At 49.6% G+C, this 22,337-nt stretch overlaps 9 protein-coding genes across 9 annotated transcripts; 5 read left to right on the top strand and 4 right to left on the bottom strand.

Annotated features, from left to right (window-relative positions):
- Nucleotides 1-911: 911 nt before the first annotated feature.
- On the top strand, nucleotides 912-2,936 carry BKA67DRAFT_542243 (uncharacterized protein; the record flags this gene model as incomplete). Its single annotated transcript, XM_046101078.1, has 1 exon — nucleotides 912-2,936. One exon carries the CDS (start codon nucleotides 912-914, stop codon nucleotides 2,934-2,936), a length of 2,025 nt encoding a protein of 674 aa, XP_045951213.1.
- Nucleotides 2,937-3,166: 230 nt separating this feature from the next.
- BKA67DRAFT_132082 (uncharacterized protein) lies at nucleotides 3,167-4,747 on the bottom strand. Its single transcript, XM_046095008.1, has 3 exons — nucleotides 4,195-4,747; nucleotides 3,548-4,136; nucleotides 3,167-3,487 (listed from the first exon to the last, which is right to left on the bottom strand). Exons 1-3 carry the CDS (start codon nucleotides 4,564-4,566, stop codon nucleotides 3,243-3,245), a joined length of 1,206 nt encoding a protein of 401 aa, XP_045951212.1. The 5' UTR covers nucleotides 4,567-4,747; the 3' UTR covers nucleotides 3,167-3,242.
- Nucleotides 4,748-5,656: 909 nt separating this feature from the next.
- Nucleotides 5,657-6,479, top strand: BKA67DRAFT_132074 (Endoribonuclease L-PSP/chorismate mutase-like protein). The gene is made up of 3 exons (XM_046095007.1): nucleotides 5,657-5,875; nucleotides 5,934-6,007; nucleotides 6,076-6,479. The coding sequence occupies exons 1-3, from the start codon at nucleotides 5,824-5,826 to the stop codon at nucleotides 6,298-6,300; spliced, it is 351 nt and encodes a 116-aa protein (XP_045951211.1). The 5' UTR covers nucleotides 5,657-5,823; the 3' UTR covers nucleotides 6,301-6,479.
- Nucleotides 6,480-7,513: 1,034 nt separating this feature from the next.
- On the bottom strand, nucleotides 7,514-8,702 carry BKA67DRAFT_587305 (Pyruvate/Phosphoenolpyruvate kinase-like domain-containing protein). The gene has a single exon (XM_046104314.1). The coding sequence runs from the start codon at nucleotides 8,358-8,360 to the stop codon at nucleotides 7,560-7,562; it is 801 nt and encodes a 266-aa protein (XP_045951210.1). The 5' UTR covers nucleotides 8,361-8,702; the 3' UTR covers nucleotides 7,514-7,559.
- A 529-nt stretch (nucleotides 8,703-9,231) lies between these two features.
- On the top strand, nucleotides 9,232-10,740 carry BKA67DRAFT_528061 (MFS transporter; the record flags this gene model as incomplete). Its single annotated transcript, XM_046098920.1, has 1 exon — nucleotides 9,232-10,740. One exon carries the CDS (start codon nucleotides 9,232-9,234, stop codon nucleotides 10,738-10,740), a length of 1,509 nt encoding a protein of 502 aa, XP_045951209.1.
- Nucleotides 10,741-14,110: 3,370 nt separating this feature from the next.
- Nucleotides 14,111-16,730, bottom strand: BKA67DRAFT_665098 (heterokaryon incompatibility protein-domain-containing protein; the record flags this gene model as incomplete). Its single annotated transcript, XM_046108501.1, has 2 exons — nucleotides 14,111-14,229; nucleotides 15,014-16,730. 2 exons carry the CDS (start codon nucleotides 16,728-16,730, stop codon nucleotides 14,111-14,113), a joined length of 1,836 nt encoding a protein of 611 aa, XP_045951208.1.
- Nucleotides 16,731-16,886: 156 nt separating this feature from the next.
- Nucleotides 16,887-17,437, bottom strand: BKA67DRAFT_132060 (uncharacterized protein). Its single transcript, XM_046095006.1, has one exon. It carries the CDS (start codon nucleotides 17,316-17,318, stop codon nucleotides 17,043-17,045), a length of 276 nt encoding a protein of 91 aa, XP_045951207.1. The 5' UTR covers nucleotides 17,319-17,437; the 3' UTR covers nucleotides 16,887-17,042.
- An 829-nt stretch (nucleotides 17,438-18,266) lies between these two features.
- BKA67DRAFT_542237 (uncharacterized protein) lies at nucleotides 18,267-19,699 on the top strand (the record flags this gene model as incomplete). Its single annotated transcript, XM_046101077.1, has 3 exons — nucleotides 18,267-18,580; nucleotides 18,619-18,851; nucleotides 19,038-19,699. 3 exons carry the CDS (start codon nucleotides 18,267-18,269, stop codon nucleotides 19,697-19,699), a joined length of 1,209 nt encoding a protein of 402 aa, XP_045951206.1.
- Nucleotides 19,700-20,012: 313 nt separating this feature from the next.
- On the top strand, nucleotides 20,013-20,963 carry BKA67DRAFT_665096 (uncharacterized protein; the record flags this gene model as incomplete). Its single annotated transcript, XM_046108500.1, has 1 exon — nucleotides 20,013-20,963. One exon carries the CDS (start codon nucleotides 20,013-20,015, stop codon nucleotides 20,961-20,963), a length of 951 nt encoding a protein of 316 aa, XP_045951205.1.
- Nucleotides 20,964-22,337: the final 1,374 nt, after the last annotated feature.

Raw genomic sequence — 22,337 nt, 5'->3', positions numbered from 1 at the left:
CTGGACACACATACCAATCACAGCATTCAATTACGGGCTCAATGAATCGGTTGATAGAAACGGGACTATGCCTGGTTCAAGCCCCAGCGATGTCTTGGTGTTGTGATCCGACCCAGTCAATGATAAGGCGCTAGCGCTTAAAAGCGAAGCATATCCACATTTGAAGTGAGCCAATATTCATCCGCCTTTTTCCAATACTCTCTCAAGAATTAAATCTGACGAAATACTCTAACGAAAGTCTCGATGCTCGTCCAACAAGCGCTGACATCAGCACCAATTACTCACATGTGCGACTCCTTTCGCGAATTCGCTAACAGGTGCAGATGTGGATTCATGCGACTTTTTGTTAAAGTTTTCCTTGGTTATGCCTACGATTGAATCATGGCTGTTCTCTTAGTGTCGCGCACCAAGTGCCACCAAGGGGCCAGCGTCAATGACACTATGATATAAGGCATGATTGGCTCAATCAGTCACAATCAGTCATAGAATATTGCATAGGGGTATTGCCTCAGGCCGCGATATCAATACTTCGGTGTTGATCAACATGGTGATGGTGACCGAAGTCATCCCATCCTCAGAGAAGTAATAAATAAATGCAGCCTAGGCGACGCCGGCGTCGCCTGCTTGTCTGCCCGCTCACCGATAGCCGATATACACTTACCAACGTAAAACACCATGGTTAGTCGCGCCACAGCTGCAACATTACCCAATCTTCGGGTAACCACTCCAGCAACTCCAGCTACCTGCTACCTGCTACCTGCTACCTTATCTCTCTGCGGGGAAAGTGGGCCGCCCCTAGCACTAGCCGGCTTGTTGGCTATTGGGCCTCTCCTCCGCCAACGATAACAACTCGATTCCGTGAGTTTCAGTCGCCGCCGGCAATTGATCTTTGTTCCCCCAACTCTTCCACCATGTCTGTCTCTGTTGCCAGCGCAGGTGTCCCGTACCAGCCGTTCCAATGCCTGGTTTGCCAGAGTCGTTTCACCCGTCACGAGAACCTCAAACGGCATGCCGCACTTCATTCTCGAGTACAAGGCAAGGGTGCGTTGCCGTGTAACTTCTGCGCAGCTACATTTTCACGCAACGATCTGCGGCATCGCCATGTGAAGAGAAAGCATCCGGAGCAATGGGAGAAGCGGGGTGCCAGGGGCTCGCGGCACGATTCATCTGCATCGGAGCAAGGATGCAGTGAAGTCAAATCGCAGGGGAACAAGTCTCCTCCATCTGTCTCACCTTCAGAGAGTCATGCCGGCTGGTCTCCAGGAGAATACGAGGGACCGGCGATAGGCGACGATCCTTGGCGGACGGTAACTATGCGCGATGAGCAGCAGCATGGTTCTGATCCGCGGGCTGGGCAATCCACGACACAATTGACAACCAACTCCTCCATGTCCATCGACCACATACTGGAAGATGCCACCGCGAGCCGACCGAGCCTGTCGTCGGAAAGCTATCCATCCTTGGCAAACTCACAGGCAAACTCACAAGCAACCCCGTTCGATACCATCATGGCCTCGTGCAACGTGGTCCAAGAGCAATCATGCTACTCACCGTCAAATAGTCCGCCACAAATCCAGGACGATTGGTCGCCCACTGATGCACAGATTGGGAAAGGCTGCGATCTGTTCTTCGCCCACGTCTCCCACTTCCTCCCTTTTCTCCATCAAAGCATGTTTGATGACCAAGTGATAGCGCGGCACTTGCTTCTGAGTGTCTTATGCCTTGCTTACCAATACGGCGAAGATCCGGATCTTGAAAATCAGCCAGGCTCAGGTGCAAGTCTTTCCAGACACTGCTTTCATCAGGCTCGTGGGTTGATTGCTTTTGACGAGGCCAGTCTGGGGGATGCCGTCCCTCCTGTCACCTTGGTTCAAGCGTACTTGATGCTTCAAATATGCTCCATGATGTATTTGTGTGGAAAAGACTCAACATATGGCCTGAAGATGCACTCCAAGATGATCTCCCATGCCCGAAGTGCAGGGTTGATGCAGCCAATCTCCACCCATCCCACGGCGGCAGGAGATCTGGACTCCCTCTGGAGAGAGTTCGTCAGGACCGAGTCCCTCAAGCGAACACTTTTCGCAGTCCACCAGATCGATGCTCTATGGTATCAATTCTTATCTGTGCCACGACAGCTCTCACACTTAGAAGTCAAGCACGACCTGCCTTGTCCAGAGAACCACTGGAATGCAGCCTCTGCAGCCGAGTGGGCACATCAACAACTGGTATCAAAGCCATCCGGCCTGTCGATGAAGTATCCGGATGCTGTTCGAAGGTTTCTGTCATCAGATGCGGACCTCACCTCCCTCCCAGCATTTGACCCTTATGGCGCCATCAACATTACTCAGTTCCTGATATCAAGTGCCCGTGAAATCTCGGGCTGGTCTACCATGACAGGTATGATCAGCTTGGAGAGGTTTGAGCCGCTGAAGGCTTCTCTAGTCGCGCTTGGCCCGTTCATACGCCAACAACCTAACACTTTGAGGTCCGAGCATGGCGCGTTGTGCGAGGCGACTTGGGAGACCGCCATGATCGAGCTGCAGGTATGGTCGCCATCACATGTTGGCGGAATCGTGGAGGAAAGCATAGACTCGCTCCTCAACCAGTCGACGTATCTATCGCCCCACGTGGAGCTTCTTTGCGAATCGACTATCGCCAAAGCCGTTCAGCCCCACGTTGACTGGTTTCTTCGATATCTTGATGACAAGATTACGCCGGAATTTGAAGCACCATGGGTCCTGCTATATGCGTACAAAGCTTTCCTGATCGCTTGGCAGCTCGTGCGTGGCGGCATGCCTGGCGCCATGGATGTTGTCGGTGTCCATGACGGGGACGTACAGGGGGCTTTGGCATGGGCAAGAAAGGTGTTCCAGCGCAGACGGCGATGGCAGCTTGGCAAGTTAATACTAGGCTGTCTGGAGACGTTGGGTCGGTGAGCGGGGTACGGGCTCCTGCTGGAGATTGATCTATGTCGCGTACATAAAGAGTCCACAACTCTGTGAGTGTGACAGAGAGTGGTATCGGAATGTTCCGCTACCCTCTTGATGTAAGACGATGTAAGACGATTTTGATATCATGATTAATGAGAGATGTTAGAACGACGTAGCACAACAAACAAGTCCGAAGATTTCAATAAAATATAAGACTTTCAGATAAACAAGGCTATGTAATTTCAGAAAACATGAAAATCTATCTTGACATGCACCCACAACGAGGCTGACCGGTGGTCGCTGCCATATTGCTTACACGGGCAGGACAACCTTCATTCCCATGTATTCCCTTTGGTGCATGAGTTTGCCATCAATGATGACCTGATGTACACCAACTCGGTTGTGTTCGGTATCTGTCGGGTCGGTGGCCGTGGCTATCTGGATCTCGCGCCATTGTTTGTTTGTTGGTACGGGAGCACCACCGGACATGGTCTTCTTGTACTCCTTGTAGATACCTTGTTCCTCGATGCAACCCTCGCGCTGGATCAGAGGCGAGTCTGGTGGGTTTCTGGTCAGCGTACAATACATGTTATACCCTTGGGTCGGTCTCGACTTACTGTATGCGGGCGACATCTGCAGATCGCCGACCGAGCTGTTGAACAAGACCAGAGACAGGCGCTCGGATTGGAGCTGGTCCACAGGCGGCTTGAAGACTCGGTGGCGGGTGGCCTTGAAGTGACCGCCAGAGACGATCTCCAGAGTATCGCCGATGTTGATGACCAGCGCACCGGGCTTGTACGGCACGTAGTACCACTTCTCGTCTCGGCCCCAGATCTGCAGACAGGAGATGGGCACGGAGAACAATAGTGTCGTCAGACCGAAGTCTGTGTGTCCGTGCATGCGAAGACCTTTCGATGCCTCTTCCGTCTCTTTCTGGACCGGTCGGAACAGGGCATGTCGGAAGTAGCCCTCGCCGGTCGGGCTGCCGTGAGACTGAACGTTCTCCCAGAGGTATTCGTCGGGCAGTTCAAGAACACGCGAAAAGAGAGTGAGGAGTCGGCGGTTTACTGAGTTGGTCAGGTAGTTGCAGAAGGCCTCGATCTCGTCCATGAATGGGTGCAGACAGTTGGGGACTCGGCTTGAATCTTCCCAGTCGGGCTTGTACCAGTTGAACTGCTCGATGCCATCAGGGGGTCCGCGGTGGCGCTGTAAGAACAGAAATGTCAGGTCACGGTATGGGTGCAAGACGTATCATAGAGTTTACCTTGAAGCCATAGGGATGCTTGTAACCAGACCAGACACCGGTCTCTGGGCTGAAGAGTAGACGTTGTTTGTCCTCTTCGGTGATGTTGTTGTACATGTATTGCGCGATGGCGAATTGGCGATGAAGTTGCTCTAGGGAGATGCCATAGTTCTCGAGAAAGAGGAAGCCATCATCGCGGATGGCAGACTTAACGCGCTGCACCAGCTGGTCAACGACGGCTGGGTCATCGGAGTCGAGCAAAGACAAGTCAATGGAACTGAGCTCGGCGAAGTTGTGCTTCTCCTGAGTGACTGGGGGCGCGTTCCACTCGGGCACAACTGGCTTGCCCGGAAGATCAGCCGCGGGTGGGTTGAAAGACGAGGTGGGTGCCATGACTATATGCGTATAAGTGGAAATGGGGTTTGTGGCTGTCTTCAGTCTGTATGGAAGATGTGCTTGATTGGAACAGGAGCTATCACTAGATTCTTTGGTTGTCTTATACTTTGCGACTCATTATAACGTTATACAATCCTCCAAATGGATCGTTCCATGTCTGATTTCCTTGCGTTAGCATTCTGCGGTAACATCTGCTGCGCCTACGGGCAAAGGAGCTCCTCCCCGTGACTATACCCGCGGCTAGATGGTGCAGTCGTACCATCACGGAGCCAGTCCTAAACTTCAAGACTACTCCCACCAGCAATACTATGGCATAGCGCAAACCGAAGGTATGTGATCAGCTGATCAGCATGACCAGTATCAGGGTTGAGTCGCCACTAGGGTCCAACGTGATAGTTTACGAAACCTGTACTCTGTAACTAAATCGTCAGCATCTATCACAATCAGACCCACATTCGACCCTGATACGGTATCATGATGACCGATCGGGTTGGGTCTCATTGGTAAGTTATCGGATGCCTGCATGGCAAATAACAGCGCACTGGTTGTGGCGATAACCATAGTACTCGTTTGTCATGCAAGTTGAAAGTTGATTGGCACCGATAACTGACCGAATCCATTGGGTAAAACGCCTAATACTGGCCCCACAGCGCCTGATTGGGGGATAGTGGCCTTCTCTGGGCTGGTGTGTCGGCTCCGAGAGCGACATCCGATTTCCCCGGATTTTTTGTCTGCGCAAACTGGAGTTTGGCATGCTCCTCCATTTTCTCCCCCGACATGCACGAGGGACCACCGCTAGGCTGGTGTAACTGAAAGCAGCCGGAGGAGGGCGGCTGGTTGAGCTGAAGAGAACGTGGAGTCAATAATTATCCCAGCACAGATAGCGCATTGCGGGGGAACTGGGGCCTTGGGCATTAGTGTGGGAGGAGCTCCTCCCTCCTGCTCCTCCTCCTCCTCCTCCTGCTCAGTGGTGTGGGCGACTAAGCTCACGATAAGCCCCTATCGCAAGAAGCTGGGTATACTATGCATGATGAGCTCCTCCAGTTACTGTCACAACGGCCGAGCGAGGAGGAGATAGAGACCGATCAGGAAGAGGAGTTGCTATGACGGCCTTACAGCGCGAAAATGAGACAAGTACAAATTGAGCGGCGATGTAGTTCCTCTAACTTCTTACCCATGTTCCAAAATCACACTTCAATAGAGATATCATTTTCTGAACAATAATTTGCCAATTACACTCTGTTAGCAATCACCATGTCGCGCCAACTCATCTCCAGCGAAAAGTTCCCCACTAAGCCGCACAACTGTGAGTACATTCCAAAACTGACTTGGCAAGAATTCATCACTGACCATCCGGCTTCCAGGCCCGGCAACCAAGGTCCCAGGTCTCGTATTCTGTGCCGGACAAACAGCCACTGGCGAGATCAAGCAAGCAACCGTAAGTTCCTCTCTCGTGCCCATCGGCTTTTCGCCCAGTCGTAAGCTTCAACTGACCCACCCGCACAGAGAACCGTTCTGCAGAACCTCAAGGAGGTGCTTGAACTCTCAGGTTCTTCGCTCGACAAGGTCGTCAAGTACAATGTCTACCTCGCAGACATGAAGGATTTTGCTGCCATGAACGAAGTGTACATTGATTTCTTGCCCCAGCCCATGCCTTCGCGCTCCTGTCTTCAGGCTCTGCCCCCTGGAGATGGAACTGTGATCGAGATTGAGTGCATCGCGCAAGCATAAATTTGGAACGGGTTTGGGAATATTAGACGAGGTGAATTTGCATGAATATGGTCGATATACATATACGCTTAGTCTCTTAACGACGACTAAGCTGGACTGAAAGGGAAAAAGAGCATCGCAAGTCAAGGACTGTCGCGTCTCAAAGAATAGAATAAATATAACAATCAATGAAAGTAAAGACTATAAATTTCAAAACGGTCTCCTATCTTGAACAGTGAATATTTATCCACTTGATGCAATGGTACAAGGCGATCATGGTCCACATACTATTCACATACCTTGTCGGCCGGCGTACAAGTCGCCAGCGCGGCTACTTTATCTCAGGCAACAGCGACGGTATTTATCTCCCAATGCCGTTACTCGTCACATGAAAGCAGGTGGAATGATAAGTGATCTGATAAGGGTCCAGCGGCCAGAGTAAAGTTTTCGCACCCAAGCCACAATGAGGTACGCCCCTATCTTTCTTGCGTTTGCCAAGGCCCCCTTTACCAAAAGAAGGATCCATTTACGTTTAAGTTATTCATGGTCACTGCCCTATGAATGATCCGTGCAGCAGCGGTTATTGATTGAAGCAAATGCCGTCCCATCCTGCAACTGCCACGGCCTGTTTGGTGCCAGTAGCACCCAATAGCCTAGTCATTAGCCGAACGATGAGTCGGTCACAGTAGGATGTGCCTGCTTTTGAGTGGCAATCTTCCAATCTTGGACGGCTAATGCGTTTTATCAAGGTTCCGAGGTAGAACCCTGTACGCAAGCCAGATGACCGTCGATGAGTCGAGTAATAATGTTCCACTGTACATTGTGGAGCATGCCTTGCCTTTCTTTGTGTATCTTTGCCGGCTATCTTCTCGAACATGTCATTTACAGTCAAGAAGTATCGTAATAGTTCTGACGGAGTGCGTATCTCCATTTATTTAGGTCATCTAGCTTAGCAGACTTTGATCCGAACACCTTCTGTGGCCCCCAGGCGGCCATCAGATGTCACCGTGGTAGCCTATTAAGATGATCTACATCACGGCCCCTGTTCTAATTTATGAGACAAACTTGAACCGGATGGTATAGGGCGCTTTATCTCATGGCTGGAAGAGGTGTGTGGCTATTCAATCACCAGGACGCCACGCGACTTATTCGCCTGAGTCTAGTTTTACTAAATGTATCTGTACTAACCTATTATATCATCTATTGCTTAGGGCTGTCATGGACTAGGTTGTTTGGATCATTAGTCTATTCATTATCTATGTATTGCCTAGTCTAGAGCTTCATGATAGAGCGATCTCGAACTCGGAGATGTACCAATTCTGAATGGCCTTGGTATCACCGGTGATAGCCACCGTGTCATACTTCTCCCTCTGCTCCTTCGCTGCGGTGCCATTGTTCACCATGCGGCCAGCCCACTTGCCGTTCTTCCGCGCGGCCGCAACAATCTTGTCAATTGCCGCGACGAACTCGGGCTCGTCGCCTCGGGCAGGGGTGTAGCCCAGGAGAGACTGGGCCAGGTCGTTAGGGCCAATGAACACGAGATCGACACCAGGTACGGCGGCAATCTCTTCAACATTTTCTACACCCGCCCGGGTCTCAATCTGGATCATGGTGATTATGGTTTGATCGGCAGACTTCATGTACTCTGGCGTGGTCAGGCCGTGGCCAATGGCAGGGAAGGCTGATCCCTGGCCACGCACGCCCCAGGGTGGGAACTTGGAAGATGCAACCACCTGCCTCGCCTCCTCTGCGTTGTTGATCTGTGGGACCATGATGCCATGGGCGCCCGTGTCTAGTGCCCGCTTGAGGATGTCATGTGCGGGACCGCGGATACGAATGACTGGCGATACGCCAAGGGCCGAGATAGCGGCGACTGAGTTGTGCATAGAATCATCTCCGATGTGACCGTGCTCACAATCAATAATGATACCGTCGACACCGGTCAGGGAGATGATCTGGGCTTGTCGTACTGAGGGAATGGCCATGAACGTCATTAATGGATACTCTCCGGCCTTGATCTTGTTGAGTAACCTCAACCGAGGGTTCTGGATGGTGGTGGTCTGGGGGGTTGCGTGGCTCATTTTGGCGGCTGAGACGTTTGTCGTACGATAAGATGCTCTGGGGCTGGAAAACGTATGTGTGATAAGATGTCAATGGATGTGCTGCTTTTATGGTATAGCGCAATATGAGGCGGCGATTGCAGAGTCGGATTGATGAGAGCTGTGAAGATAGGATGTTGACGGCAAATGACACGGCCCAGACGGCTATTCAAGTAGGCTGAGAAAGATTGCTATTGTCCTCCCAAACCCTCCTCTCGAAGCCTGACGTGCTTGCTCCTCCATGGCTGATCATCCTGCTCAATTGCCTATCCGCTTCGTTGTATACCATCCAGGGAGTGTCATGCATGCAAGAAGACACCTAGCCGCGACTTTGCGGAGCCGTTGCGGTTCCGCCCCACAAGGAGGAGCTCCCCCAATGCAGGGTCGGCAGCCCGCAGATAAGCCCGGATTATCTGGGACAGCATACTATTGGTCGCTTCGAGGGCGAGCGAGTCATACACCAATCAGCTGCATCGTAATCCGGTACCATTCGGTTGGAGTTTATCGTGTTTACCGCTAGTACGGTTCTCACAGAGGTTGTTTGGAGTAGTACTTCAAGATGCCGATATTCGCATCCAAAGTGGAAATGGATCACGACACATTATCAAAGTCTTTAGTAATTCAACGTCTGAGAAACCCTGGAGGGCAACAAGCTTAGTGGGCCAGGCATACTACCCCAGATCTTGGCATTATCAGTGTGTTGGTCTATTAAGGTGTGTCACAACTCCTGACTTATATCAGAAAGTCTTTTGGGCCATAAAGCGACATTCTCTCATTGTATCCAACCCATTCTTCTTGTGAAATATCTTCATCGAGACGAACTACCATGTCCGCCGATAGAGGTTCCATCAACATGGACAAAGTCAAAGACCAATCCTCCGTGGTTGATGACAATGCATCGACCGTGGAAGGCCAGATCGGATTCTCGAGCTCATATCGACCCATGCCAGAGTCACTCCGGAGCCTCACCGAAGACGAGTTCAAGAAGTTGAACAAACAACTTGTTCGCAAGATTGATTTCATCATCTTGCCCCTCATCGGAATATTATACATCTTGAATTACATCGATCGTCAAAATCTTGCGGCGGCTAAACTACAAGGAATCATGGAGGATCTCAATATGACTACTCAGCAATTTGCTACTGCTGTATCGATTCTTTTCGTCGGTTACCTGCCCTTCCAAATCCCCAGCAACCTGCTCATCACCAAAATCTCCCGTCCCGGCATGTACATTTGCTGCGCTGTGGTAATCTGGGGCGGCATCTCGGCAGCTACCGCATCGGTCAAGACATATGGACAGCTGCTTGCTGTGCGTGCCGTTCTCGGAGTGGCAGAAGCCGTCTTCTTCCCCGGAGCAATCTACTACCTATCTGCATGGTACACCAAGAAAGAACTCGGCAAGCGTATTGCCAGCTTATACATCGCACAGCAGTTTGGAAACGCTTTCGGTGGTCTCTTCGCCGCTGCCATCCTCAAACTGAACGGGCACCACGGAATTGCAGGCTGGCAATGGCTCTTCATCATCGAGGGTAGTGCAACGGTTGGCATTGGTTTCATCTGCGCCTGTTTCATGCCTGAATATCCCCACAACAGCAAGATCCTGTCCCAAATGCAGAGAGACCTCGCGGTGTGGCGCATTGAGTCCGAGTCCGGCGCCGCGGAGGGTACCGAGAACGAGAGCGTGCTTCGTGGCTTTGCCAAAGCCCTTTCGGATCCCAAGCTTCTGCTCCTCATCTTCTGCAATCTGTTGTCACAAGCTCAGGGGTCTATCGCCAACTATTTCCCTACATTGATAGCTTCGCTCGGCTTCAACAGCACCATCAGCTTGCTCCTGACCGCACCGCCGTACATCCTTGCCGGTGGAGTCTACTACGTCGCCATGTTCTATTCCGACCGTAAGAACACCGTCTACCCGCTGATCATCATGTTCCTGTCGATCTCCATCGGCATGTACATCATCCCCATGGCCACACTGAGCGTCGGGGCGCGGTACTTCTCCATGATGATCCTGCCGTTCGCATCCGTCGGGCCCCAGCTCCTCATGTACAAGACGATCAACCTGCATCTCGCGCGTCCTGTCTCAAAGCGCGCGGCCGCCTCTGCCCTGGTCAACGCGCTTGGAGGTACCTCCAACATCTGGGCATCGTATCTTTACTATTCGTCGCCCCATTTCTACGCCGCTTTCGGCACGTTGATGGGCTGCGCCATAATGTTCATGCTCACCATCACCTTTTACCGGTGGCTCGTGCTACGTGAGAACAAGCGCTTGGATTCGGGTGATCCGGCACAGATTGCCGTGGTTGTTAAGAACGGCGTGACGGAAGAAATGGTTCAGTTGGGTTGGCGCTACGAGATGTATTAATGAGACTATGTGTTGTTGCGTTGACAGTGTTGGTCAATCATTGGCTCATTCTTGTCTGGATTCGAGGCGATATTTTAATTAACGTACTGAATTTTGCGTCTATAGTTCCTGTGGTTAAATTTGAATCGTTCTATTCGTAGAAACGTCATTTTTATGAGTCCTCAGCATGCTATGATCGTTGAATGATAAAAGCAAGAGTTGGCTCAATGTCTTAGGAACGAAACAGGGCTACCTCCATCGGGGCTTCTATTTGTAGCAAACATGCAATTGAATCGTTCACAATTTCCACACATCAATGAGAATCACCCGGGGGTTCTGTTGATACAGATTATCCACCGCCGCATCGCTGGTCAACTCTTCACACAATATCTATGATCTTATTAGTGTAGACTAAATCATAAACAAATATAAAAACATGTATAACACCGGGGATTTCCAATATTCACCCACTTCAGTAGTAATCGAGCGCTTCAAGGACATATCTGATGGGCGAGAAGGGATCAGTTCCCCCACCACTTGTGGCACGGACACGTGTAACCCATAAGACGCGCATAGATCGGGCCGTCGAGACGTTTTAACGGACACTAAATCGTGAATTCTTTATAATGAGACGAAGTAGGTTTTGCTGTTTATAACTGTTATCTCGTAGATTGTTGGGATCGAAATGAAATGGTTCGACCGAAATTTCGATACAAAGTTGAACCAGCACGAGTGCAACTGACAAGATAGGTGGCGATTCCTTTAACTGCTTTCGAAAGAGAGCTGGATGAAGGATAATACCATACACTATTCTGTAAGAACACATTTTTGTGTGAGAATCCCATGCTTCGCAATATCCTTCATCTTCCCGTCTCTCCTTTGATTCCTACGATTCATCATCATTGGCTTCGGGTGCGCCCTCATACAACGCATTACACTCTGTTCGTTCGTTGGATTATCGTTGCCAGCTTCATCGCCGGCCTGTTGGGTGGGGCTCTATACGAATAAAACAAAAACCACAATTCTCTTAGGCGGACGCTGAAAAAAGAAAAAGAAAAGTGGCAAATTAGGAAGAGTGTCTTCAAGTGTGTAATTAAGAGCCACCTATCTCTCATCGCATCTAATCTATAAGTACGGCCTCCCAGTCTCCGCATTAGTTTCACAGCCAATGACAAGGCCATCAAACTCGAGGACTTCACATTTTCCGCATAATTTAGAAGGAGTTGTGTCGCTCATCTTCTGAAAGCTTTAGCTTTGGATTTTACCGGCATCTTTAACAGAGCAAGATTAGGCAAAGTTGAAAATCTGTGCCAGGGCCGAGTATAGTAGATGTCGCCTTGGCGCCAAGTCGACGTATCATGGCCAAATAAAGTAAAGATCGACAGTCAACAGGGCCGAAGGTAGCTCTTCGAACCTGAAGAGTTTCCTATACGACATGGCAAAGGAATCCGGGGGGTTTTGTGAGTCGACCCTAAGCAAAGCCATAGGATGTCAAGAAAATTTTCATTTTTGACGCATGCATTATCAGTATTAGATGTGTGCTTGAGTGAATGGAGGAGCTGTCACAAACACTTTTCATTAGTCCACTAGGGATAGGCAACATTACCTTATGAGCACGGAAGACTCAGTGGGACACAAATTCAATCACATCGAGTTTCGAAACTTTTAACTGATATTTGAGTGAGAAAGTGAACGTCAAGGCCTTGAGTGGTACTGAGCAAGGGGCTGAAGAAGTGGTACGCCACACCGCACCAGAGTACAAATGGAGAACTTTTGGGTGAAAGCTAGATACCTTTCATCGTTGATTTTGCGTCATGGGACATTTCAGTGCTATGGAACAAGTGGGATTCCTTACACTATTATACATGAAGCAGTATAGTTACAGTTATAGCTATCATTACGGCAAAATCTGTGTCAATATGTTGCAAACTTGGTGTCTGATGTTTCTTGGTTTATGCATGCCAAATATTATACGAAAAGCCGGAAATATTAGTGGCCTTATAGCCAAACAGCCTTACCAGGAATCTTCACCTAATCACCCGATATCAGTCAATACTGGTCACATTGATCGTCACAGCCAGTTACAATCAGGTGACATAGATGAGGTCATCCTCTTCTAATAATTCCAGCTTCGCTACCTTAGAGCTTCTGAGCAATCTTTCGTCCTCGTCAAATCCAGAAACGTTAACAAGATGTCTCTTCGCACCATAATTTCTTTCTATCCTTATCCCATGCTTGATCTGACATAACATCAGTAATTTCTCACCAAACTTGGACATATTTGACCATGACCTGATTAAGTCTTTAGCAAGCCGCCTGATATCCTCCTCTGCCATCTCACTCAGAGTGGAAGATGGCGATGGGCTGCGCGGTACGATGAGGTCATTCTTGAGATCATGTGGGAATGGTCAGCAATCAACACGACCAGAGAATTGGCAGAAGGAATGGTATCACTAATTGAGCGGTAATGGAACTTGAACACCGCGATCGGACAGACGGGGCCCTCTTGGAGATATGCGTATGAGCAGAAGCGAATTTAACCAGATGACGCTCTTGATTCTGGAAAGGACGATACTAACGCTCCCGCACATCACTCTAGCTCCTCCGCGGCGGTTAAAATCGCAGTGCAAAAAAGTCCCCGGCATGCGCACTAACTATATGCGTAAGGTTCTTACCCGGTTACAGCCCCTCTATACCTAATAGCAGTCGGATACCGGATAAGCTCTGACATTCTAATCTCGTCCCCGGTCATACCGTAACTATTATACTGGTGGACTGTGGTTGGTGCAAGCAATAGTCATACTAGTCTACGGCAACAATCGCATTGTTGCCTTGTGAACTAAGTCCCCAAATCTGTAGAGAAGTCAGCGCCCACGTAGTCTAGCCTTCAGCAATAATCAAGATACACCCTGTTCCATAAGAAATACGCCGAACCTTCAAGGCCTTCTTAGTGATCTCCAATGCTTTTGCCGATGCTTTTGCCGCGTCCAAAATTTTGTGGCTTTGGGGAAGACATAGGCCATGGTCCGGTAGCTACTCCGCCACGTGGTTTCCCCCCCTGTTTTCTCTATCTTGCGGATACCTCGACATAGATCACTCCTAGACTTTGCAGTGGCTTTTTGTCCTTCTCCTTTTCTTTTTCTTTTTGGCATCTTCAATCGGCTTGATAGCAGAAAACTGAAAGCGTTGGAGAGTCTTGCGCCCATGGTCATCAATAAGGAGGCGCGTCGAGTGGTTCGACCTTTCGTGGCATCCCTACGAGTAATCGTTTGCAATTCATGACCTTGTTGACTTCCTCCTACTATGATTTTCACGCGTGAATAATTCTCTTGGGAACCCAAGCGTAGTCGGCGGCTTGACAGTGGACGCTGAACCTGGCACCTTGTACTGATTAGACATATTTGATGGCCATAGCTGTTGGGGGCTTCGGGATCTCTTCGAACTCATTTGCCTCAGGGTGGTCGTACTCGACAGCTTGTGTGCCATCAACCTCTACCCATCCCTTGAGGCCTGGAACCGTACTTATAATCGCCATCTCTAAAATTGTAGACGATGATGGCAGGGCAGGATTTGGAGTGCAAGAATGAAAATGGTATACTGTGCAAGATTTGCGGAAAAGAAGAACTTTCTTTTTACTACGATTTTTGTTGGAGTTGTGTGGTGGCGAAGAATAGACCATCGACCAAAACGCAGAACATATAGGCAACGTTGTTTGTTTGTCCAAGACATCTCAATTCTGGTTCTGGTGATCACCTTGTGTGGTGCCTTCCCGTTAAATATGTCAGTAATAAACGGAAGGCAGCAAAGAACCGGAGCGACTTTCTATTGAATGTTGTCATATTGCTCATCTGCTGGCCAAGTTTGCTATAACAAAGTAATGGGGAGGCGCGGAGCAACTGGTGCAGTCGCAGAACTTTCACCTCTATCGCCTGTTCAGTTGCACTACAATTGTTGCATGTTGCTATGATGTGCAATGGTTCAAGTGGACTCCTACGCTTCTTGCGGAACAAAACGATCGTGTGATTCTCTTGAATGCCACATTGGCGTCAAAATGCCGCTCACACGTAGATTCGTTGCTCCTGGTTTTGATTGAACGGAAACATATTGATTCATAGATCGGACTTGGGACGATCAATTTCGCTTCAAACCCGTAGTGTAGCAGGTTATTCCAACAAGGTTTGTTCAGATTCTAAATTAATTTTCTAAAAGCTACAAAGTGCTCTTGTCCGTAAATTGACATTCGGTCATGAAAGACGAACCATGGTTTCCTCTCTATGCACTCTCATGAACTCACCCTGCATGATTCCGATCACATACACTTCCCCAACTAGCCGGTGTGTTCCATCAGGCTGCTTGCGCAGCGCAACAGGAACACCAGAGCCATAAAATATGGCGATTGAATCGCCATCCGTCACACCGCTGCCGCATCCAACATAGCCGGACTTCGTGACGAATGCAGCACCCATCAGCATGTTGGCTGGCACGTCTTGTGCCTGATTTTCAGAGTACGGGGATTTATCCCCGTCAAGCGACTGTCTTAGGAAGTCACCAAGTGCTTTGGACAACTCATCTGACTGATGCGTCGAGCTGCCTAGTTGTGCTTTACAGACGGCCGAAACGGTATCCACAAAAACTCCCTTTACAGCAATGACTCCAGGGCCGTTAGACTCAAATTTGTAGTATCGGGAGTCTGCAAGTCCACAAGCATTGAGAGAACCGGCCGATCTATACGATGCAGGCATCTTGACCTGACTCCAATCAATAACCCAAGAAGGCACGTCGGCACCGGCGCTATCATGTCCCAAGCATAGTTGGAGTACTCTCGGGTTCTTCCGAGACAGAGCTATCATGGTATCCAAACAGACTTCCTTGTAGTTCTTCCCATATTCTATTGATAGTCCGAGCTCATTGGCATCCGATGCTAGCCCCACGAAGCCATATATAAGGTCCCGTTTGTCCTCAACCACGAAGCCCGGGCGGGAACCGGTTGTGTCCAGATAGTATCTACCAAGTATCGATAAGAGAGTGTGTTCCGTGGATGACCACCATCCGTGCCCTGCTCGAAAGAACCCCCGTTCCGCCAGGAGCCGTATGGCAGGTGATGCTGAGAAATTTGCCGGTTCAGTGTTGTCAAGTATACTTGGCGGTGTCGCCGTACTGCTGGCTGCGAGCCATTTGGAGTATGTTGCCATGTTCAGAACACCATCCAAGGCCTTCGCCGACATATAGAAGCGATCAAGGTCTAATGCTCTTTTGCCACATACGACTGACCCTTTCGAGGTAAACGCCAGCTCCTGGAGTGACCACAACCGTGACCAGTACTTTCGGGACATCAGTGACTGAAATGCTACCCGAAGTTTGTGTAGTTGGTTATCAAAATCTTTCTGCTTGTCTGTCGAAGTCTGTGGTGGTGTATCAGGACTGTCTTTAGCTGGTTCGGGTACCTTCGCTCTGAATGGAAGCAACTGAAGTGCATTGACAAGGAGCTTCTGTGCCGCTGGCGTGAGGTGTTCGTCTGCGAGTCGGTCCAAGGCGGACATTGCCTCATCACTGTCATTTGCTGTTGGACCTAGCCAGACGACCACCGAAGAAGCCGCAGAAAAGAGTTCCCCCAATTGGCTTTTCTGAGCCGACATCTCCCCCACATCACCATGATTGATACAAACCGTGTCAATCCAGATCGTTACTGGTCTGGTTTCCTGCTGGAAGTATGCGAGGATCTTGACCACATCAGACGATGCTGGTATTAGCGCACCATTGATTGAAACACTCTCATCCTCGTCAGTGCTACAAGAATGCGACACTGCAGTGAATTTGGTCTGCTGCGTCTTCAGGTTGGCCAATCTGAGGAAGCACTGTATCGCCCCACTTGTCACATCAGCGCCCGCTGCGCTTGGGTAGTTGCGTGGTTGGATGGTGAGCAAGCGTATGTCGCCGTTCCTCGTTCTCAACGGCACTTGGGAGTATAGGTGCGCTCTCCACGTGTCGCCCTGTGATTCCGGCATGTTCATTTTGAAGGTCTATTCTGCCGCGATAGAGCTGAATTAAAAGGTAGGAACAGAGATGCTTTCATCTGCATTAAATGCATGCATATGTCTTTATTTCGATATGAATGAGGAAGGGTATGATTTTCAAGTCATAACAGAGTTCAGTTTATGTTGTGTGCCAAAGTGGCTTTGGCGGCACCCGGCATTGATTTTCAGGCTGAGGCTGGAGAAATGTGCAAGGTCGCTATGACGAATGATCAGCGTTCATATTACCAGGCAGGAAGTTATCATATGGCAAAAGTGCCAGAAATTTCAGCACTGATGATATGACAAGAATCATAAGATATCTGCGGGCGGGCCATGGCACCATTTTCGCCAGGTCCAGGGCAGGCTGGCAGGCACCCTCAAGCGCGAATATGCCACGATGTTGGGGCCAAGGGTGCTGAGCCTGGCGACGATCTGATCAGTGCATGGCCACAATCCTTTGGCGCACGGGTCAGCACGGCACAGCACATTAATCAGTACATTAGTCATGGTCACTGAGACAATTGCGATGCGAGCAATACATAAGAGCGGAATGCGATTTGGTGCCAGTAGCATGAGTGTGTGCATCAATTGGAGTTTGCTGCTTTCAGTGCGCAAGTTTTGATGTACACCCCGCCGCCAGGGTCACGACCTTGGCTCTCAAGTCCAGATCTCAGGCGGTATGTCACTGTGTTACCACCATGAACCACGAAAATCGTAATAGCAATTGCTGTGGTGTCCCTATCATCATGCTCAAACAACTTCGCGGTTTGGCCATTAAACATCCGCCGAACCAAATAGGATCCAAGCATTTTGTGGATGCCCATTCCCCGTAACATCATCTAACCTACCTACATCACATGCATGCACCCTAGTGATGCTAACTTAGTGCGGTGAACTATAATTAGCATGATTGTATCAGAAATGCCGCTGGCACCTTAGGTGGCATCTCTCAGCACAGAATGCATTCCATGCGTGTCGACCAAATCGTTCAAACTCATTCACCTGTACCTGAAGATCTTTGTCATTACTTGTGCCCACAGCAAACTGCCATCCCGACAGGTGACATGACCTAGGGAAACTCGATGGAGAATATACTTTGCGTGAAATGGTACCATGATGTTATAACCATGGTTACAATCAAGTCTAAACTGTCAAAACTGGCACCACGATGCGACAAGACGCTGAGGCGTCTCAACGTTTCAAGTGCGACCTCGACTTAACTTCAGCAAGTCCACTGGCTGCTTATATACAGGGCGGAATATGAGTAGTCGTAGCGTCATAAATCAGTTCCACGAGGTACCCATTGCCGCGCGCCACTATGACGACTATTTTCTCTGTGTTCTCATCTTTCATGGTATGAACTCGAGATTTTCTGAGATTCCAAGAAAGTTCTGATACGAGGAGCATGGTCAGGAACCATGACTTGTCGAACAGCATGTCAACTTCCATCTCAGATGCTGAAACCATTGCCGCGTCCAGGACGAATACTTGGAAATCTACTGTAATGCCCATCTCGTACCCTGGTTCTCCAAGATGGCCGAGACGAGGAACAGCCGCGCGAGCGATGTGCATAACGTTTATAAGAGGGTGGTGAACGACTCGATTGGTGTAGATCAAGGAATGCAAGAACTTCGTACGATTACTTGGCGCAAGCCCCAATTCAGTAACTGGTCTCCCATTCCAATGGGCGGCATCGTGAGCGCTATTATTGCGGCCCTATCGTTCCAGGGTCGTTGGATCGATATGCCCATTGCGTTTCTCCTGGGTTCTATTCTGACAACAATGCGACTGCGTATCGCACGACGCAACGAGCTCTACCGCCATCTATTGAAGCTCTGGCAGCAATTGTAAGTTCGTTTCTCGCTCGTGCCTATGGCTCTTTAAGGGGCGGCGACCTCTCCTGCTTCGCGGCAGTAGCTCAAAGCTCAATGATACAGATTCTGCCAGGGCTCATGGTACTCACCGCCATGATGGAACTACAGACACGTAAAATTATCACCGGATCGACGCGTTTGATATTTGCCTTTATATACACCCAAGTCCTTGGGTATAGCATTGGTATCGGGACGTCATTATACGCGCTTATTGATCCGACCGCCTCTGTCGAGATCGAGTGTCGTAGGCCCATATCCCGAGTCTGGAGATTCCTGTTCGCGCCGTGTCCCACCATCGCTCATTGCCTCTACAATCAAGCACGCTGGCAATAAATTTCCTGTCACGGTTCTCATATCAATGTCCGGGTTTACTGTGCGTTTGCTCGCCAGTAAGGTCTTCAAGGAAAGGGCCGGTATCATAAATCATTAGTCGAATTTGATTGGTGCCCTAACCGTTGGCATTCTTGCAAACCTATATGCCCGCAATGCGATACTCCTGGAAAAAAGCTGGTTCAGGATGGCAGATTTGCTCGCTGCACGCTTCCCATCATTTTCCAGGAGGAAGAGAATGCCCTCAAGGGCTCCGAGTCGGGGATAATGCACAATGAGTCATATGAAAGGGGCCACCAGCAACCGCGGAAAGAGCGGGAATTTGACTATGCACTTGCAGGTGCCGTCATGGTTCCTGCAATATTCGTGCAAGTCTCCAATGACCTTGCTGCAAACGGATCTCTTTTAGAAGGCGTCAAAACAGCGACGGCTCTGGCGAAAATCTTGCAGGGCGTCCCAGAGGACATAGATATTGGCGACGACATTCTTGATGGCGTAAGCGAGATCGATTTCGACATTCTGGCCAGCGTCATTCAAGTTGCCATCAGCGTTACGATTGGATTAGGGCTAGGGGCGTTAATTGTGTATCCACTGGGTAAGAGTAAGAAGAAGAGTGGGTTGAGGAGTTGGTTACTGGTGAAGGACAGGTGCTTGAGCCTAACGTTAGAGGCGCTTGACCGCCACGGGGTAATCTCGAGTCGGCCGACTTATGCGTGCTGTAGTGCACCCCTAATCGGCTGCTACGAAAAACGGAGATCCTGAACATGGTTGAGAGCATTACTCGGTACGTTTGAACTGAACATGTTGGACTAAGAGCTCATCGCAGTCATACTGTCCAATGGCTATATTGTCAAATGATCTAGACGTCAGAAATCCGTCGGGCTGGGTCAATTAATCTATCGGTGGAGGCTGGGAGAACAACAAGGAATTCGTAAGTAAAATTTGAGCCTATAGGTGGATCTTTGTGGCCAACCCCACCGAAAGTCGCGATCCACGCGAGTTGGGTCGCACCGCTTAGCACCTGACCGATTCCTTCGCCACTACATCTCGCACTCAACAACCAAATTTCATCAGAATGCCACGGATATTGGATTCAAATCGCTCTTATAGGATCAAAAAGGCCAGGAAGCCCCTGGCGCGCAAAGCAGTGTACTCTGCGGAAAAAGACGCTGAGTTCCAGACAAAGGTGGAGGGTGAGATATTCTCAGAATGGTTCGGCGACGATTACGGGAAAACTGCTGCAGCTGGAGGTGAAAGGGGAGAGGATGAAGTGGCCGATGACTCGGAAGAGTCGCCAGCGAAGCGGGCTCGCATCTCCTTGGAGTCACATCTCGCCATAGCCCAACCGAAGCAGGTTGCGGCCACCGACGAGCTTGTCGACACCATGGAAGGCTATGTGTTCGACATGCAAGAGGTCTTTGAATCTCTAGGCCTCAGCTCGAAAAGGCCTGATATTCCCGAGTCCGTCGCAGCGGCTCTTACCAACCCCTTTACGCCCAAGTCGGACAAGCGTATCAAGTTGCCCAACCTTCCGGAGGCCGACGTTAATGAGGTCTTGGCACGGATGAAGGCCAACCAAATCATGCGTGACATGACTGCTTGGTACGACCGTCTTCGCGAAACCGCCCAGGAGGAGGAGGAGTCCGCCGTGCAAGATGACGATTCCATCGATGCATCTCTTGCGCGCGAAGTTGAGCCCAACCTCGGAGACATTTACGACCTGAGCAAGATCTCGAACGAGGTCGCACTGCTACAGGCCTTCAACATGTCCACCTTATTCGCATATCACTGTATCGACGTCATGAAGCAAACCAAAATGGAGAGTGATGAATTCTTCCGCTTGCTGGAGCCTGCCGATGTTTTGGCCAAACATTGTGCGCTGAAGCTTTGGAAGAACAATTGGCATCTGACTATTGACTGGGAGAGATATCTGAGAGAATTGCGAGCTGATTTAGCAGATGCAAAGGAATGGTTCAAGAAGGCGGACTACCTGCAACGAACCATTGAATTCATTAGCCAGATTTGAAATTTAAATGGCAGAGGAGCTATTGCGAAACAATTCTGTCGTTCAGCCCGTCTTCCCGTTAAGCGTTGACGTACTTTCCGCCAGCCGCCAGCCATGACGTCTCACAGCCTCAATGGTACTATCCCGTGAAGTGTGGCGCCCAGCAGCAGCATTATCCAGAGCACGCCGGTCTGTCCATCGCAGATCAGACATGATGGACTGCGAGTGACAACCCGCAACTCCGGGTCGTCAAGAGCGCCCCGTTGGCCTCTGAAAAGAAGAAGAAAACCTACGTTTCTACAACACCTCTGGTAGCCTGCTTACAATCATGGAATTTTCCGCACCCTTGCTTTGTAGCGATCCCAAGTTATGCAATAGCTTGACCCATGCTGGTCCAGTAAAATACGGCCTTTAGCAGCAGGCTACGCTTCATGAATTAAGGGCGCAAGCAATAATTACACATGATCAATAGTTGGAGAGTTGATGGTATTGTCAAAATGGAGGACGGTATGAAATTGGTTGTCCGGTGTTCTCGACTGCATTTGTATCAAGGCAACGAAACAGGGAAGCGGAGTTGGCTGTGAGAGCTACCTTTGTGTCAGTAGAACCCATTACATGTCCGAGTCTCTAGGATTGCGTAGGTCTAATCGTCGCGCCAAGTCTGCCGTCCTAAAGCCATTGACATAATATCATATACTGAACATATCGTGGTGCGATACGCAGCCCTTGTTCCACCGCACAAATGTGAAAATCGAAAAGCAGTGGTGCATAGCGTCTTTTATTGCTGCTGCAGTTGCAGTATTTCAGCAAAGACTGTGTACTGTGTTCAATACTAAACCCCTGACTCGGGAAACATTCATTCCATTATGACCCGGTCCTAAAAATCTCTGTTTGCTGCTGTGTCCTAGGAAAGCCTTTGGAAAACGCTGGATCTTTAGCTTGACCGACAAACACAACCTTGAGATCTGCCAAGCAGATCTTGTGGTCTGTTAGATTATGTCTGACGAAGTCGACTCGGAAACCATTGCGGAGCATTGTTGAATAAGGCCTGACTAAGCTCTTGCGAAGGAGTCCATCTCACCTTGATGGTGTTGTAATTGAGAGGGCGCTCTGAGCTGAAGCGTCTTGTCGTATTCTGATGTCATCGAACTCAGGTTAATTACAGCAGGATCTTTTTAGATTAACATGATGGAAAGCTTTGGTATCCTTATCACTCTGTCACTCCTATGAGTATCTTGCAGTATGTCCGGTTTGCGTGTGAAAATTTGAAACGGGAGTAGAACAGGCTTGGCTGATTTTGTTGTTCTTTATACTGCTGTTATCATTACGAAGTAGCTTGAGTAGCTTGTGTATGGACGACCTGACTGAAATGCGGTGCATGTGGTCACAACGTAA

This window comes from Truncatella angustata (genome assembly GCF_020726525.1).
Source record: "Truncatella angustata strain MPI-SDFR-AT-0073 chromosome Unknown BKA67scaffold_13, whole genome shotgun sequence".
Lineage (NCBI taxonomy): Eukaryota > Fungi > Ascomycota > Sordariomycetes > Amphisphaeriales > Sporocadaceae > Truncatella > Truncatella angustata.
Note: the sequence above shows the minus strand (reverse complement) of the source record. Positions and strands in the feature narration are given on the sequence as shown.